The 13,258-nt window shown below is 37.1% G+C and overlaps 1 protein-coding gene across 6 annotated transcripts in view; it reads right to left on the bottom strand.

Annotated features, from left to right (window-relative positions):
• KIF24 (kinesin family member 24) overlaps positions 1 to 13,258 on the bottom strand; it is a 90,737-nt gene that overhangs the window by 54,394 nt on the left and 23,085 nt on the right. For 4 of the 6 annotated variants that reach the window (XM_045087901.1, XM_045087900.1, XM_004747407.3 and 1 more), the window contains 3 exons: positions 11,512 to 12,159; positions 6,233 to 6,422; positions 524 to 621 (listed from right to left, as the gene is read on the bottom strand). In XM_045087901.1, coding sequence (XP_044943836.1) covers positions 524 to 621; positions 6,233 to 6,422; positions 11,512 to 12,134 — 911 coding nt within the window. In that variant the 5' untranslated portion in view covers positions 12,135 to 12,159. Of the gene's footprint in view, positions 1 to 523; positions 622 to 6,232; positions 6,423 to 11,511; positions 12,160 to 12,446; positions 12,517 to 13,258 lie in introns of those variants that run through there. The other 2 variants (XM_004747408.3, XM_045087903.1) reach the window with 2 other exon arrangements.

Below are 13,258 nucleotides of genomic sequence, written 5' to 3'. Positions count from 1 at the left end.
ATTTTTAAAAAGTCAAACTACTCTGGAATCAGTGATACTAGTAGGCTGTTTGGCATTTTCTATCTATATCTGCCTATATTTTGAATAAACAACAGAGGTCCCTATTACCTTTTTGGTCCCATTTTATGTTTATTGTGAATAATTATTTCAAAATTTTAAAAATACATGTATAAAAAAATAGATGATAGTCACTTACCTATCCCATGCCAATGAAAAAGGCAACTGAACTATCAGCAGAATACATGATTCCTATTATCAAAAGTTCAAACTAAACCACTTATACCTTTTTATTCTGAGGGCTTTGATGAAATTATATTGTTGACAACTTATATTTTTGCTGAAAATTTCTGAATGCTCAGTAAATCCTATAGAGATAATGCACTCCTTAGAAGAGTCTAAATTCATCAGATTAAAACACAAATTCATGTCTAATTCAAAAACTGAAAAACATAAATGATACTTGTAGAGAAATTTGTTATGGAAAACAGTATGAAGCAAGAGAAGCAAATAATGACTATCATACCCATTGAAAATATGCTGAATGAGTGGGTGAGTAGTCTTCATGTATACATCCCGATTGGTGCATGCTTCACCAAAGACTTCATCAAAATAAAAAACATGCTGAAAAAGAAATGTGATTTTTATCGAAAGAGACATTTTCTGGATTTTCTACACCACTATTCTAATTAATGCATAATAAAGGTGCAAGTATGTTTTTTAACTAATTAAGTAACTAACTAGGACAAACAAGAGATAAATAAGCAATAACTGTCAAATGACAGGGCCGCCTTCTACTTGAGGATATCTGTAGACATGTTCTTACAATATAAAAACTAAAGCACACAATTTTTGTTTTGTAAACTGATAAATACGAGAGTGAGCCAATCCTCCTTAGGTCCAGGAGAAATGAATTCTGTAGGGATTATCCTCATAGCCCAGCTAGGGCCAGCATATTTGAAATTTGGGGGAATTCCAGAGGAAGACTTCCATTTCATAGGTTACATAGCTGAGCTTTTCTTTCCTTTTTAAGAGATTTTATTTATTTGACAGACAGAGAGAGCATGAGGTGGAGGGGGTAGAAGGTAGAGGAAGAAGCAGACTCCCCACTGAGCAGGGAGCCCAACATGGGGCTCAATCCCAGGAGCCTGGAGATCATGACCTGAGCCGAACACAAATGCTTACTAAACCAACTGAACCACCCATGCACCCCCATAGCTGAGCTTTTAATTCCATGAACATTTATTGCTCAGTTGGTAATGTGTATAAGTGCAGGAGGCACTTCAAAGGGCCCAAAGATACTTCTACCCCACCCCACCACCTAAAGATATGAATCCAGACAAGTATACAAATGATTCTAAGCTAGAAGAAAATTGAGCAATAAAGTACATGTGGAATTCAAGGGAAAAACATATTCCTTCTGATTGGAAAAGACATTATGAAAAAGACTGCACATAGAAAGAGCCGTAGAGGAAAATGAGGAATTTAAGAGTTAGAGATGGAGGCAGGGAAGATATTCCAGCCACAAGGAAAACGTGAGCAACAGTCAAATCAGGGAAGCACAAGGAACATTTAGGGAAGAGAAGATTGAGTGTGGTTGAAACATAGGATCTTGGTAGGTAGAAAGGTGAAACAGAAGGCTAGAATAATGAGTTAGGACTATGCTGCATGGGTATTGGGATACTAGCCTTAAGGATGGAATGTTCATATTTAATTTAGCAAATAGTGGGAAGACAATAAAAAAACTTTGCAAAGGAAAGAGATGATCTGAGCCATTTTACTGGAAGATTAATCTGGCTTCACAATGTGAATGGACTAAGAAAAGGGACACTGGTAATCCAGTGGTGAGTTAAGAAGGTCTAAATTCCATGATGACAATGAAAATATAGAGGAGATGGAGGCATGAAAAATTTGGCAACTGCCTGCATATGATTCAATGGGGAGAGAAAGTAGTCCAAGGTGATCCCCAAATGAAAAATCATGATAACCTGGAAAAAGATAGAAGACCCTATTAAACTGGGTCTGGAAGGCATTAATTCAGCAGACATAATCATTTGCATAACTTAGAGGCTACTGGCAGCCAACTATGTCTGAGTAAAAATCCTAATTTCAAGCCTGACTGTAGCATAAAAATGCAGTCCATATACAATGAACGAGACATGAGATCTTTTCTGCTACCTTTTGGGCCTGCTCTAAATACCCAGATAAGAGACAATCCAGCAAAGTGAATTTGGGCCAATTTATTGCATGGGTCATTCTACCCAGGTTTGATTCTATTTTGTGTACCATTACATTAGAAATTTGTTAGGTCACCTTAGCAGAAACTGGGGCCACAAAGTTTAATTTATGAGTTAGAAAATATCACCAAAAGCTAGAAAATAATCAAATGTGCAGCACAATAAACAGACTGTGAGCTTTTAGGGGTATGTAATATGTGATAGGATTTTAAGAATAAAATGTTTTTAACTGTTGAATCTGGGTTGTAGGTACATAGGGGTTCATTGTATTTTTGAATAAAGTTGAAAATGGCAATAATTAAAGGTAAAAAATATTTTTAAATATATATTTTGGCATTTCTCAGGAAAATAAGAAAAAAATAAACACAAGTAAATGTGGGAATTCATTAAATTTTAAAAAATTTTCTTTTACTTCATTGAGTATATGGCTATTCTTTCTTTTTCTATGAGTACTTATGAATAACTTTACCTCTTGAGTAAAAACCTTAGAAAACGCTTACTGATTAAAGGCATTAGTGTCTTTCCTTCCAATAGATTTATGTACTGATTTTCCCAATGCTTCTGTAAATATCCTTAATAAAAGATATGTGAACATACAAGATTATAATTAACATATATTACATAAATATAATAAATGCTAGCACAAGATATCTATCTCAATATTATACACATATATATACACATTCCATAGTCCTTTGCATCGCATATATTTCATTTGATTGTACTTTATCAATTAGGTTGTGTTAATACACTTTATTAATTAGTATTAATACACTTTATTATTAGCCTTGTAATGATCAGAGTTTCACAATTTATTTTTTAAATAAGTTTTTTCAGATTATAAAAGTAACCTGTATTTATAGAATAGCTCCGGAAAGATAGACTTAGATCAGGTAATAGTGGTTGCCTTCAAGGAGGAAATACAATTAGCAGGACACTTCACTGCATATACTTTTTAAAAAAATTTTTTTAAAAAGATTTTATTTATTTATTTGGCAGAGAGAGAGAGAGTACAAGCAGGAGGAATGGCAGACAGAGGGAGAGGGAGAAGCAGGTTCCTTGCTGAGGCTGAGCAGGGAGCCCAATATGGGCTCTGGGACCATGACCTGAGCCAAAGGCAGATACTTAACCTACTGAGCCACCCAGGCACCCCTCTACATACCATTTTGTATGTTTTGATTTTAAATAGGTGAATCCATCTTACTCAAAAGTTTTAACTTTTTAAAAAAAATTTTATTTATTTATTTGACAGACAGAGATCACAAATAGGCAGAGAAGCAGGCAGAGAGAGAGAGAGAAGAGGAAGCAGGCTCTCCGCCGAGCAGAGAGCCTGATGTGGGGCTCGATCCCAGAACACTGGGATAATGACCTGAGCCGAAGGCAGAAGCTTTAACCTACTGAGCCACCCAGGTGCTCCAGTTTTTACTTTTTATATAAAAGTAACATGCTGATTACAGAAAAATTTAAAAACATGGAAAACAACAGAGAAGAAAATAAAATTATTTATAAATCTTACTACCCAGAGATAGCCACTATTGACTTTTTGATATATTTTAGAACTATCTTTTTTCTATATATATTTCTTTAAAAAATTTTTTTAATTTACAGATAATGTATTATTAGCCCCTCTCTATATATTTCTTTATTTAAGAAGCTGGAATGGGAGCCCCTGGGTGGCTCAGTTGTTAAGCGGCTGCCCTCAGCTCAGATCATGATTCCAGGGTCCTGGGATCGAATTGGGGTGACTGCTCAGTGGGAAGCGTGTTTCTTCCTCTCCCACTCCCCCTGTTTGTGTTCCTTCTCTCACTGTGTTTCTCTGTCAAATAAATAAATAAAATCTTTAACAACAACAACAAAAAAAGCTGGAATAAAATATACACAAATTTGTTTCCTTGTCTTTTCACAAATTGACACAAAATTTAATGGTAAGTAGGAAAGCACACTGCATGTATATGATCATATACACACTAAGTAACAAAAGAAGATTTGAAAGGATAGAATATTTAATTAAATGGATATATAAAACTAGAGTTGTAATTCTTGAATAAGTTTAAAAATTAAAGCCCAAAGAATCTAGGACCAATATTTATTTTCTAGGTTTGCTATGAACCTCCTTTTTCTTTCTACTTAAGAAAAAGGGGTAAAAGTCCTCTCAGCACTTGTATTATGGCATTGATAGGTAAGGACTCTGAGAGCAAAGGTCCAAAGTTCAAACTGCAGAGAAAGTGCTATGAAAACTATGGGTGTTCAATATGTATTGACCAATGGGAATGACAAAGAAGTAAGGTTATTACGTTTTGGGATAATGGAAAAATACAAAAGATAAAACAATGCTTCCTTGAGGGAATTACTGTGACAGAAGCATCATTAAGGACTTCTTGGATAGATGGTGACTGGACAGGGCTATTACTATGGTTATAAGTAGACATGGAACTAGATAACATCATAACTAATTGGCATTTAGACCATCTTCAAAATAAATACCTCCCACCTAGACCTAATAGACTGTGCATTGATCAGCAGTCAATAAGACTGTTAAAGTGATTGGGTTGTTTATACAGTGACCTAGTAATTTAGTGCTCACAGAAAGACTCAGTGGATTACTTTGAATGTTGCTGTGAAACCCAATTTTGATAACCAAGAAAAAGTTGAACAATGCATGTGTAAAAGAGGGGGAAAGTGCTAATAATTTGACTTCAATGTTAACATATTTATTCCAGGAGATTAAAATCTCAGCTAACTAAGGTGAAATGCTAGCACAACACATTACTCACCACTTTTTTTCTCTCTACCAGTCACTGGGTTTTGAGGCAAGAGAACAGAGAGAGAATAGTATGTATGAATATAATATGTTTAGGGAGGCAGATTCAGATTAAGACCTGAATTCCCAAATCTTAACATCTGGTGGGTAATCCTCTGTTTTAGATTATTTACAACTGCTTCATAATTATAAGAGTATCTAAATTAGGGGCACCTGGGTGGCTCAGTGGGTTAAAGCCTCTGCCTTCGGCTCAGGTCATGATCTCAGGGTCCTGGGATCGAGCCCCGCGTCGGGCTCTCTGCTCAGCAGGGAGCCTGCTTCCCCCACTCTCTCTTTCTGTCTGCCTCTCTGCCTACTTCTGATCTGTCAAATAAATGAATAAAGTCTTTAAAAAAAAAAAGAGTATCTAAATTATGGTAGCTTCCATCTATGGGCCTGCTTCTTCCATAGGATACTGAAAAGTTATTGCAAGGATATCTTTTTGCTTGAAATAAGTTCCTTTCAATACGAAACTCTTTCTCCTCGGAGATTTTGGATCGTTCTGCAGGTAATTAACATCTTCTTATGTGCCTAAGTTACTAGTGTTTTATTTAAATACTTATATGTTCGATGTAAAAGTGAAATCATATCCCTGAATTATACTTACGCACTATATCTACCCTATACAAAGTAGCCTGTTCAAGAGCTAAATTTCCACCAAGTTATATCTAAGCCCAAAGAAAGCTGAGAATCAAAATAAGCAGTTGAGTGGCAATCTGGAACTTTGTTGCTTGAAAACATATCCTCCATCATTAACTCCAGACATACACACAGAAGAAAAAGTTCACACTGTGAGAGACAGGCAAGAATTGAGACTGACTGTGGGATCACTTCATAATCATTCTGGGGCATACACTCAGTGATTTGTCCTACCTACCGCCAATTCACTACATTCTTTTTATCCTTTCAGTCCCCACTTTTGCCAAGAGGTATAATTTCACCCATGTAAAATGTATTAAGTGAATGTATGATGCAATTCTATTGTCTTAGAGTGCAGAAATTATGTTATTGTTTCCCCCACTGCACTGTATATTTTTTTTAAATGAAGGCCCAGGGTATTAATGATTTATATCAGGAATGAATGCCAACACCCAAAGCAGAAACTGGATTTTAGAACTTGTATGCTTTCATTTAAATAAAAGCAGAAAGTTGACACACTTGATAATATTAGTTCCAAACAAAAAGGAAAGCATTATACCTGCAGAATATATTGTGTAAGGTCAACTGCTTCTTTCTTCTCATGAACAAGTAGAGTTTCTTTGTTTTCTACGGTAATAATATTAATTTCTCCACGACGTACCTCCCTCATGCCCAGAGGGCGTTTTCGAACACAAACTCTGATTTTCTCCATCTCAGTCCAAGGATTCTCTTTCTCTGAGGTGTTCTGTCTAATACATATTTATAAATGGGCTTTAATTTTTAGTAATAGGATAAGGCTACTTAAGAGGTCAAAGTATCACCACATTTTATTATTTTATATATACATTACACTTAATATATATACACGTTACACATATTATTTATAAAACTTTCTCAGTATCAACACTTTAATATGTAACTTTATACATATTAGCTATATAGAGAATTCTTAACTAAATCTTCCTGATTACTTCTGTCTCTACCCCTAATCCGTCCATCCTTTGTCCTGCCAACAACAAAGGAAAAAAAAAAAACAAACCCAAACTTGCTCTAGCTCTAAGGTTTTTGTGTTTGGCTTCCAGATGTGGTCTTGCAAAAATTTCTAATGGTGGATATTTTTCTATATGTCCCCTCAGATCAGGCTGGTTAATCCTCAAAATCAGACACAGTATGTCGTGACCACCCCTCCTCTCAATCCAATTATTCCTACACATTTACTACTTTCTTTTTTAAAAAAGATTCCATTTATTTATTTATTAGAGAGAGAGAAAGCATGAGTAGGAAGGAGAGGGAAAAACAGACACCCCACTGAGCTGGGAGCCCGATGCGGGTCTCGATCCAGGTCCCTGGGATCATGACGCGAGCTGAAGGCAAACGTTTAAATAACTGAGCCACCCAGGCACCCCCATTTACTGTTTTCTTGACCATTCACTCTAATTTCTTTTTTTATCCTACCTGGGTTTACTAAATACCTTGAATTAGGTAGTAGGTTTCAATGTACTTCTCCTTTGTTCCTCCTAAGTATATTCTGCCCCTCCCTTTGTCTTGCTTTTTTACTTCCTTTTTGTCTACCTGATATGTTTGTTAGAACACAATCCTGTATTTCTTATTCCCAGGACAACTTTATGACTGGTGCTCCCTACCACTATCACCCTTCTACTCAGATGAATTTCTTCTCCGGCTCTGACTTCAGTGAACTTATCAAACTTTTTTTTTTTTTTTAAGATTTTATTTCTTTATTTGACAGAGAGAGAGATCACAAGTAGGCAGAGAGACAGGCAGAGAGAGAGGGGAAGCAGGCTCCCTGCTCAGCAGAGAGCCCAATGTGGTACTTGATCCCAGGACCCTGAGATCATGACAAGAGCCAAAGGCAGAGGCTTAACCCACTGAGCCACCCAGGCACCCTGAACTTATCAACCTTAACAGCTAGAATATTTAATGAAATATTCCTTGAGGTAGGGATACCAAATTCATCAGGTTTATTTACTGAACCTAAAGAGGATATATATGCATATCTCTAACTGGCCATTTACCTATATAGAAATTCCACTTAACCTGAGTAACATAGGATTCTTGAAAATAGTTTACCAGGAATAATGCCTTTGATCCATATACAAAGAATGTCTTAGGCAAGACAAATTATTCCCTTCCTTTAAGCTTTAGAATTTGATTAATAGCCCCTAAAAAGCCTTTGTAATAGATTTTACACAGGATATTTCACTATATAATTGCTTCATATCAATTTTAATCTTGAGCCCTCCAACTGGCCGGAAAATTACTTTTTGCCAGGATTTAAATTAGTAAAAAGGAGCAAACACAATTCTAATATAGTTCTATATATAGTACAAATAGTACTAATATAGACCATAAAGGACTACTTCAAGCTTTTAAAGCATGTTCTTTTTTTTAAGAGGGGCAGCGGGAGAAGGAGAGAGAGAAATCTTAAGCAGGCTCCATGCCCAGTGCCGAGCCCAACACAGGACTTAATCTTACAACCCTGATCAAAAGGCGGACACAACTGACTGAGCCACCAGGTGCCCCACCATGTTTTGTTTTGTTTTTTAACCAACATACAGTAGACTTTTAGAAATGTACCATTTTGAGATTAAGTGTGGCAAAATCCTGACAATCATTAAAAGTGGATGAGGGGCATATAGGGGATTCATTGTTTTATTATCCCTTCTTCTGCATCTGTTCAATTTTTTAAAATAAGATAAAATTTTAATGCATTCTTTTAAAGGGCCTGTGTCTAAATCTCTAGTTATTGGGGATTATTAGTAACCTAATCATATAAAGCTAATCAATGATGACAGAAAAAAGTTTTTTCAGAAGTGACTAGGGACTTGAGGATGGGTCATGTGGTCAAAAGGACTGTAGTTTTCCAGGTCAAGGGGCAAAAAAAGAATGAATGTTCTTCTGCTAAAAGGCTCTAGTTTTTTTGGTTGTTTGTTTTTAAGATTTTATTCATTTATTTATGAGAGAGGGGGAGAATGAACGAGTGGGGGTGGGCAGAGGGACAAGTAGACTCCCTGCTGAGTGAGGAGCCTGACATGGGGCTCAATCCTAGGACCCTGAGATCATGACCTGAGCCCAAGTCAGATGCTTAACTGACTGAGCCACTCCTAGAAGACTATGGTATTAATGCCCTGTATTCCTTAGAAGAAATAAGCTGTATCTTTCTGACATGAAGAGGTAAGACAGGAGTTAGGCCTATTTAAGATCTCTAAATGTATTAGGCATTTATTAAAATTCTGAATTAGGGGTGCCTGGGTGGTTCAGTTGGTTGTGGATGTGCCACAGGCTCAGGTCATGATCTCAGGGTCCTGGGATCAAGCCCCAGGACACAGGACACACGACACACAGGCTCCCTGCTCAGCAGGGAGCCTGCTTCTCCCTCCCCTGCCACTCCCCCTGCTTTTGTTCTCTCATTCTCTATCAAATAAATGAATTAATTAAATTAAATCTTTTTTTTTAAAGATTTTATTTATTTATTTGTCAGAGAGAGAGCGAGAGCGAGCACAGGCAGACAGAATGGCAGGCAGAGTCAGAGGGAGAGGCAGGCTCCCTGCAGAGCAAGGAGCCCGATGTAGGACTCGATCCCAGGACGCTGGGATCATGACCTGAGCTGAAGGCAGCTTCTTAACCAACTGAGCCACTCAGGGGTCCCTAAATTAAATCTTTTAAAAAAATTCTGAGACCAGTAATTTAGTTTGACCTTACTTGATTTGAGGCATCCAAAGAGAATGCGCTTTGGACAAGATGACATCCTAACAGCAAGACTTAAGTTGGTGAGGGAGTTTCTCAGGGTTCTAAAATCCTGACAGCTACTTAGAAACATTTAGGTGAGAAGATAATATCAGGGTTATTGGGGGAAACGTCCTTTTAAAATCTCTATTTCCTTACTGTAATAAAGAGTGGGAAGAGAGATAAAATAATGACATAATGAGAAAGCTCAGTAAAATAGCTTTCACTCTGGGTTTGTCATCTATAAACCTCTTATAAGAGAACTTATCTCACCATATGGTTGTTTGTCTTCCCACTCACTCCCCCTAAGAGTCTAAGAGCCTCCACATATCCTAATTATCTTTACATCCAGAATCAGACCTAGAAGAGGTAGTACTTAAAATGTGCCAAATAAATGAGGAAGCAATATTTAAACTAAAATATTCACTCTGTACAAATAAATAGTACAAAGTGGTATATTTATAAATAATTCCAATTTAGATTTTTGTATTGTTCATTAAAAGACAAATATTCAAGAAAATATTTGTTCTTTTAGCAGAGCTAACCAATGGACAGCAACAATCCTGGCTTTGATAGTCATGGAAAAATCTAGTTCTCTAACGATAAAAAGAAAGGAGGACCTAAATGCTTTGGGCTCTGCAAAAGAAATAAAGTTTTCAGAAATACTATAAAATGCACTAAGTATTTCAAATTACTAAAAGTACTTTTGCCTGTAAAATTGGGTCTTTCATTTTTTGGGGGGAATAAAAGAACTGGTTGGTTTTGAAATCTTCTGAAACCTTAGCCAATATAGGGCCAGATATAAATATACACCTTGTTTTAAGGTATGAATAATAGCCTTAAAAAAAACTGTGGCTTAAGAATGTATTTTGTTGGGGCACCTGGGTGGCTCAGTGGGTTAAAACCTCTGCCTTCAACTCAGGTCATGATCCTTGGGTACTGGGATAGAGCCCTGCATCTGGCTCTCTGCTCAGCAGGGAACCTGCTTCCCTTCCTCTCTCTCTGCCTGCATCTCTGCCTACTTGTGATCTCTGTCTGTCAAATAAGTAAGTAAAATCTTTAAAAAAAAAAAAATGTATTTTGTTTCAGGGCGCCTGGGTGGCTCAGTAGTTAAGCATCTGCCTTCAGCTAGGGTTGTGGTCCTGAAGTCCTGGGATCAAGCCCTGTGTCGGACTCCTTGCTCACCAGGAAGACTGCTTCTCCTGCTCCCACTCCCCCTGCTTGTGTTCCCTCTCTTGCTGTGTCTCCTGTGTCAAATAAATAAAATCTTTAAAAAAAATGTATTTTGTTTCTCTATAACTCACCATGTATAACTTTTAAAATAACCAAACAACAAATATATGCTATTTTTAAAAAAACATGTTTTCTATTATACCAGTGCTGGTATTAGGGATTATTCAATATTTCAGCTCTTAGGGACCTTATTTCAACATTTAACTTAAAGCACTGGTGAAAATAACTTATTGTCACCCTGACTCTCCAAGTCTAAACTATATCAAAAGTGTCTTACTCTTTTGCAATCACCAAAATCATATGTTCTTGCAGGGCTGGAACTGAAGAAAGCACTCAAAATCAGGACCGTATTTCAATGTGTGCAGGTAAGCTAATTGCATGAAAGACCTACTCAATTCAGCTACATGCTCTTTGTTTTTAACTAAGCTTTATGTCTCCTGGTTGGCTGAAGTGAATTTGATAGCCTTAAAAAAATCCTGTGGAACACACACACACACACACATTTTTCCTATTGCAGAAGGCTAGTTACTATTTTACCTTCAAGGATGCATTAGATGTATCATGTTACACTATAATAAATAATAGAAATAGTTCTGCTAGTGGAATAATAGCAGATCCCGGCAAGTAGCAGCTGTTTGACATACATGAACAATATCATCTTTCTCCCATCTGGAAAGTCCCAATTCCTCACAAACCTTCCCCCATCAAGGTACTTCTATTTGTTGCAGAAACTGTTCACTCTAATTTTCTGTAAATAAGGAGTAGCTGCTCTCAGTCATGGAGCAAGGCAAGGCAAGTCTTGCCCTTGACTGATGCTACCCTCTCCCCCACACACCCCCCCAAAAAGATAAAAATAATTACCTGATACAAGAATGAGGGATTCCATAGTTATACCCTGAAACATGAGAGACTCTTTGAATAATGGGACCATCACAATCCCCCAGGAGTGGAGAATAGTGATTTGATGAAAAGAGTGAAGTGTTAGTTTCTGTTTGCACATAGGAACCAGCAGCTGCAGCACTCAGAATTCTTGTTTTTGTATGGTAGTGGGAATCATCTGGCAGCATGTGCTCCAGCACTTTTAGGTAACTAGACTTCTGTTCATTTGCAGAAAAATCTGATAAACTGTGCCTTTCAAACCCACTGTTGCTGGTAGTTCTGTCTTTGTTGTCAGCAGGGGAATCAAAATGCAGTTGTCTGCGAGGGCCAGATCTGGATTCCCGAGGCTTACTACACAAGCTGTCTGTCTGAAGAGGATGCTCGGGGCTATTGACTGCTTTATCTTCTTCCTGCATAATTTTAATGATTTTGATAAGTTGGAAGAGACGTTTGCGGTCATTCATGTCACGGACTCCCAATTTGGAGTAGTCCTTCATTGTAACCTTGGCTAATTCATCTATTTTTTGAAGGCCAAGGGCAGTAAAATGAGGATAATACTGTGCAAGTTCAGCTTCACAAAGACATTCATACAACCAGGACGTCATTTTTGTGAATGAGTTTCTATAAATTCTGAAAAGGAAAAAAAAAAGCCATTTATTTGAAATATAGTATATATAATTAATCCTTTAAAAAATGAAAATCACAAAACAAACATGCAGAAAAATCCATTCTAGCATACCAAGTTTTCAATTATATTTTTCTTCTGAAATAATTAAACAGCATAGAGCATAAGCAAAGATGCTTATGATGCATTGGTAGTAACAGATGTAATTTGTTCATTTGCTTAATACAAATGGAATTTCAATTGCATATATATTCAGGTACATGCACATAGACACACAATGCAAGAGACTTACTTATTTCTAAGAAGTTCCTTCCAACCTTGCAATGTCTACTTAACACATGCCACCAACTACTGAAACCTTGTTCCCAACCACTGATTGTAGCAGGACTAATTTTAGATGTTCAAGTTAATGTCAAGGCATGTTGCACAACTGTTTCCTATGATTAATGAACAAAGGCTAAGCACTCTTTCAGAATGGAAAGCAGAATTAAATAGCAAACCACAGAACTGATATAACTCAGGAAATCACATTTGTATCTGCTGAGTGCTGATAATGAATAAAGAGGTAAAAACACCATTAATTCAGGATCTCAGGTTATTCTAAAAGGTAGGTGAAGGTGGATGGTTGTAGATGTTAACTTGTACAGAATATGAATAAAATAATTTACCTAGGATAAATAAATAAATAACCTAGGAAAGTAATACTGCAGTCAAGATTTTATATGGTTGCTGGAGCACTTGACTGGCTCAGTCAGAAAAGTATATGACTCTTGGGTGCCTGGGTGGCTCAGTGGGTTAAGCCGCTGTCTTTGGCTCAGGTCATGATCTCAGGGTCCTGGGATCGAGTCCCACGTCGGGCTCTCTGCTCAGCAGGGAGCCTCCTCCCTCTAGCTCTCTCTCTCTCTGCCTGCCTCTCCGTCTACTTGTGATCTCTGTCAAATAAATAAATAAAATCTTTAAAAAAAAAAAAGAATATATGACTCTTGATCTCAGAGTCATGAGCTCGAGTCCAACACTGGGTGTAGAGACTACTGAAAAATAAATAAATAGGGACACCTGGGTGGCTCAGTTGTTTAAGCAGCTGCCTTCGGCTCAGGTCATGAT

Source organism: Mustela putorius, unplaced genomic scaffold, assembly GCF_011764305.1.
Source record: "Mustela putorius furo isolate JIRA1106 unplaced genomic scaffold, ASM1176430v1.1 tig00001584_pilon_pilon_pilon, whole genome shotgun sequence".
Classification (NCBI taxonomy): domain Eukaryota; kingdom Metazoa; phylum Chordata; class Mammalia; order Carnivora; family Mustelidae; genus Mustela; species Mustela putorius.
The sequence above is the reverse complement of the archived record's forward strand: the minus strand, read 5'-3'. Positions and strand labels throughout refer to the sequence as shown.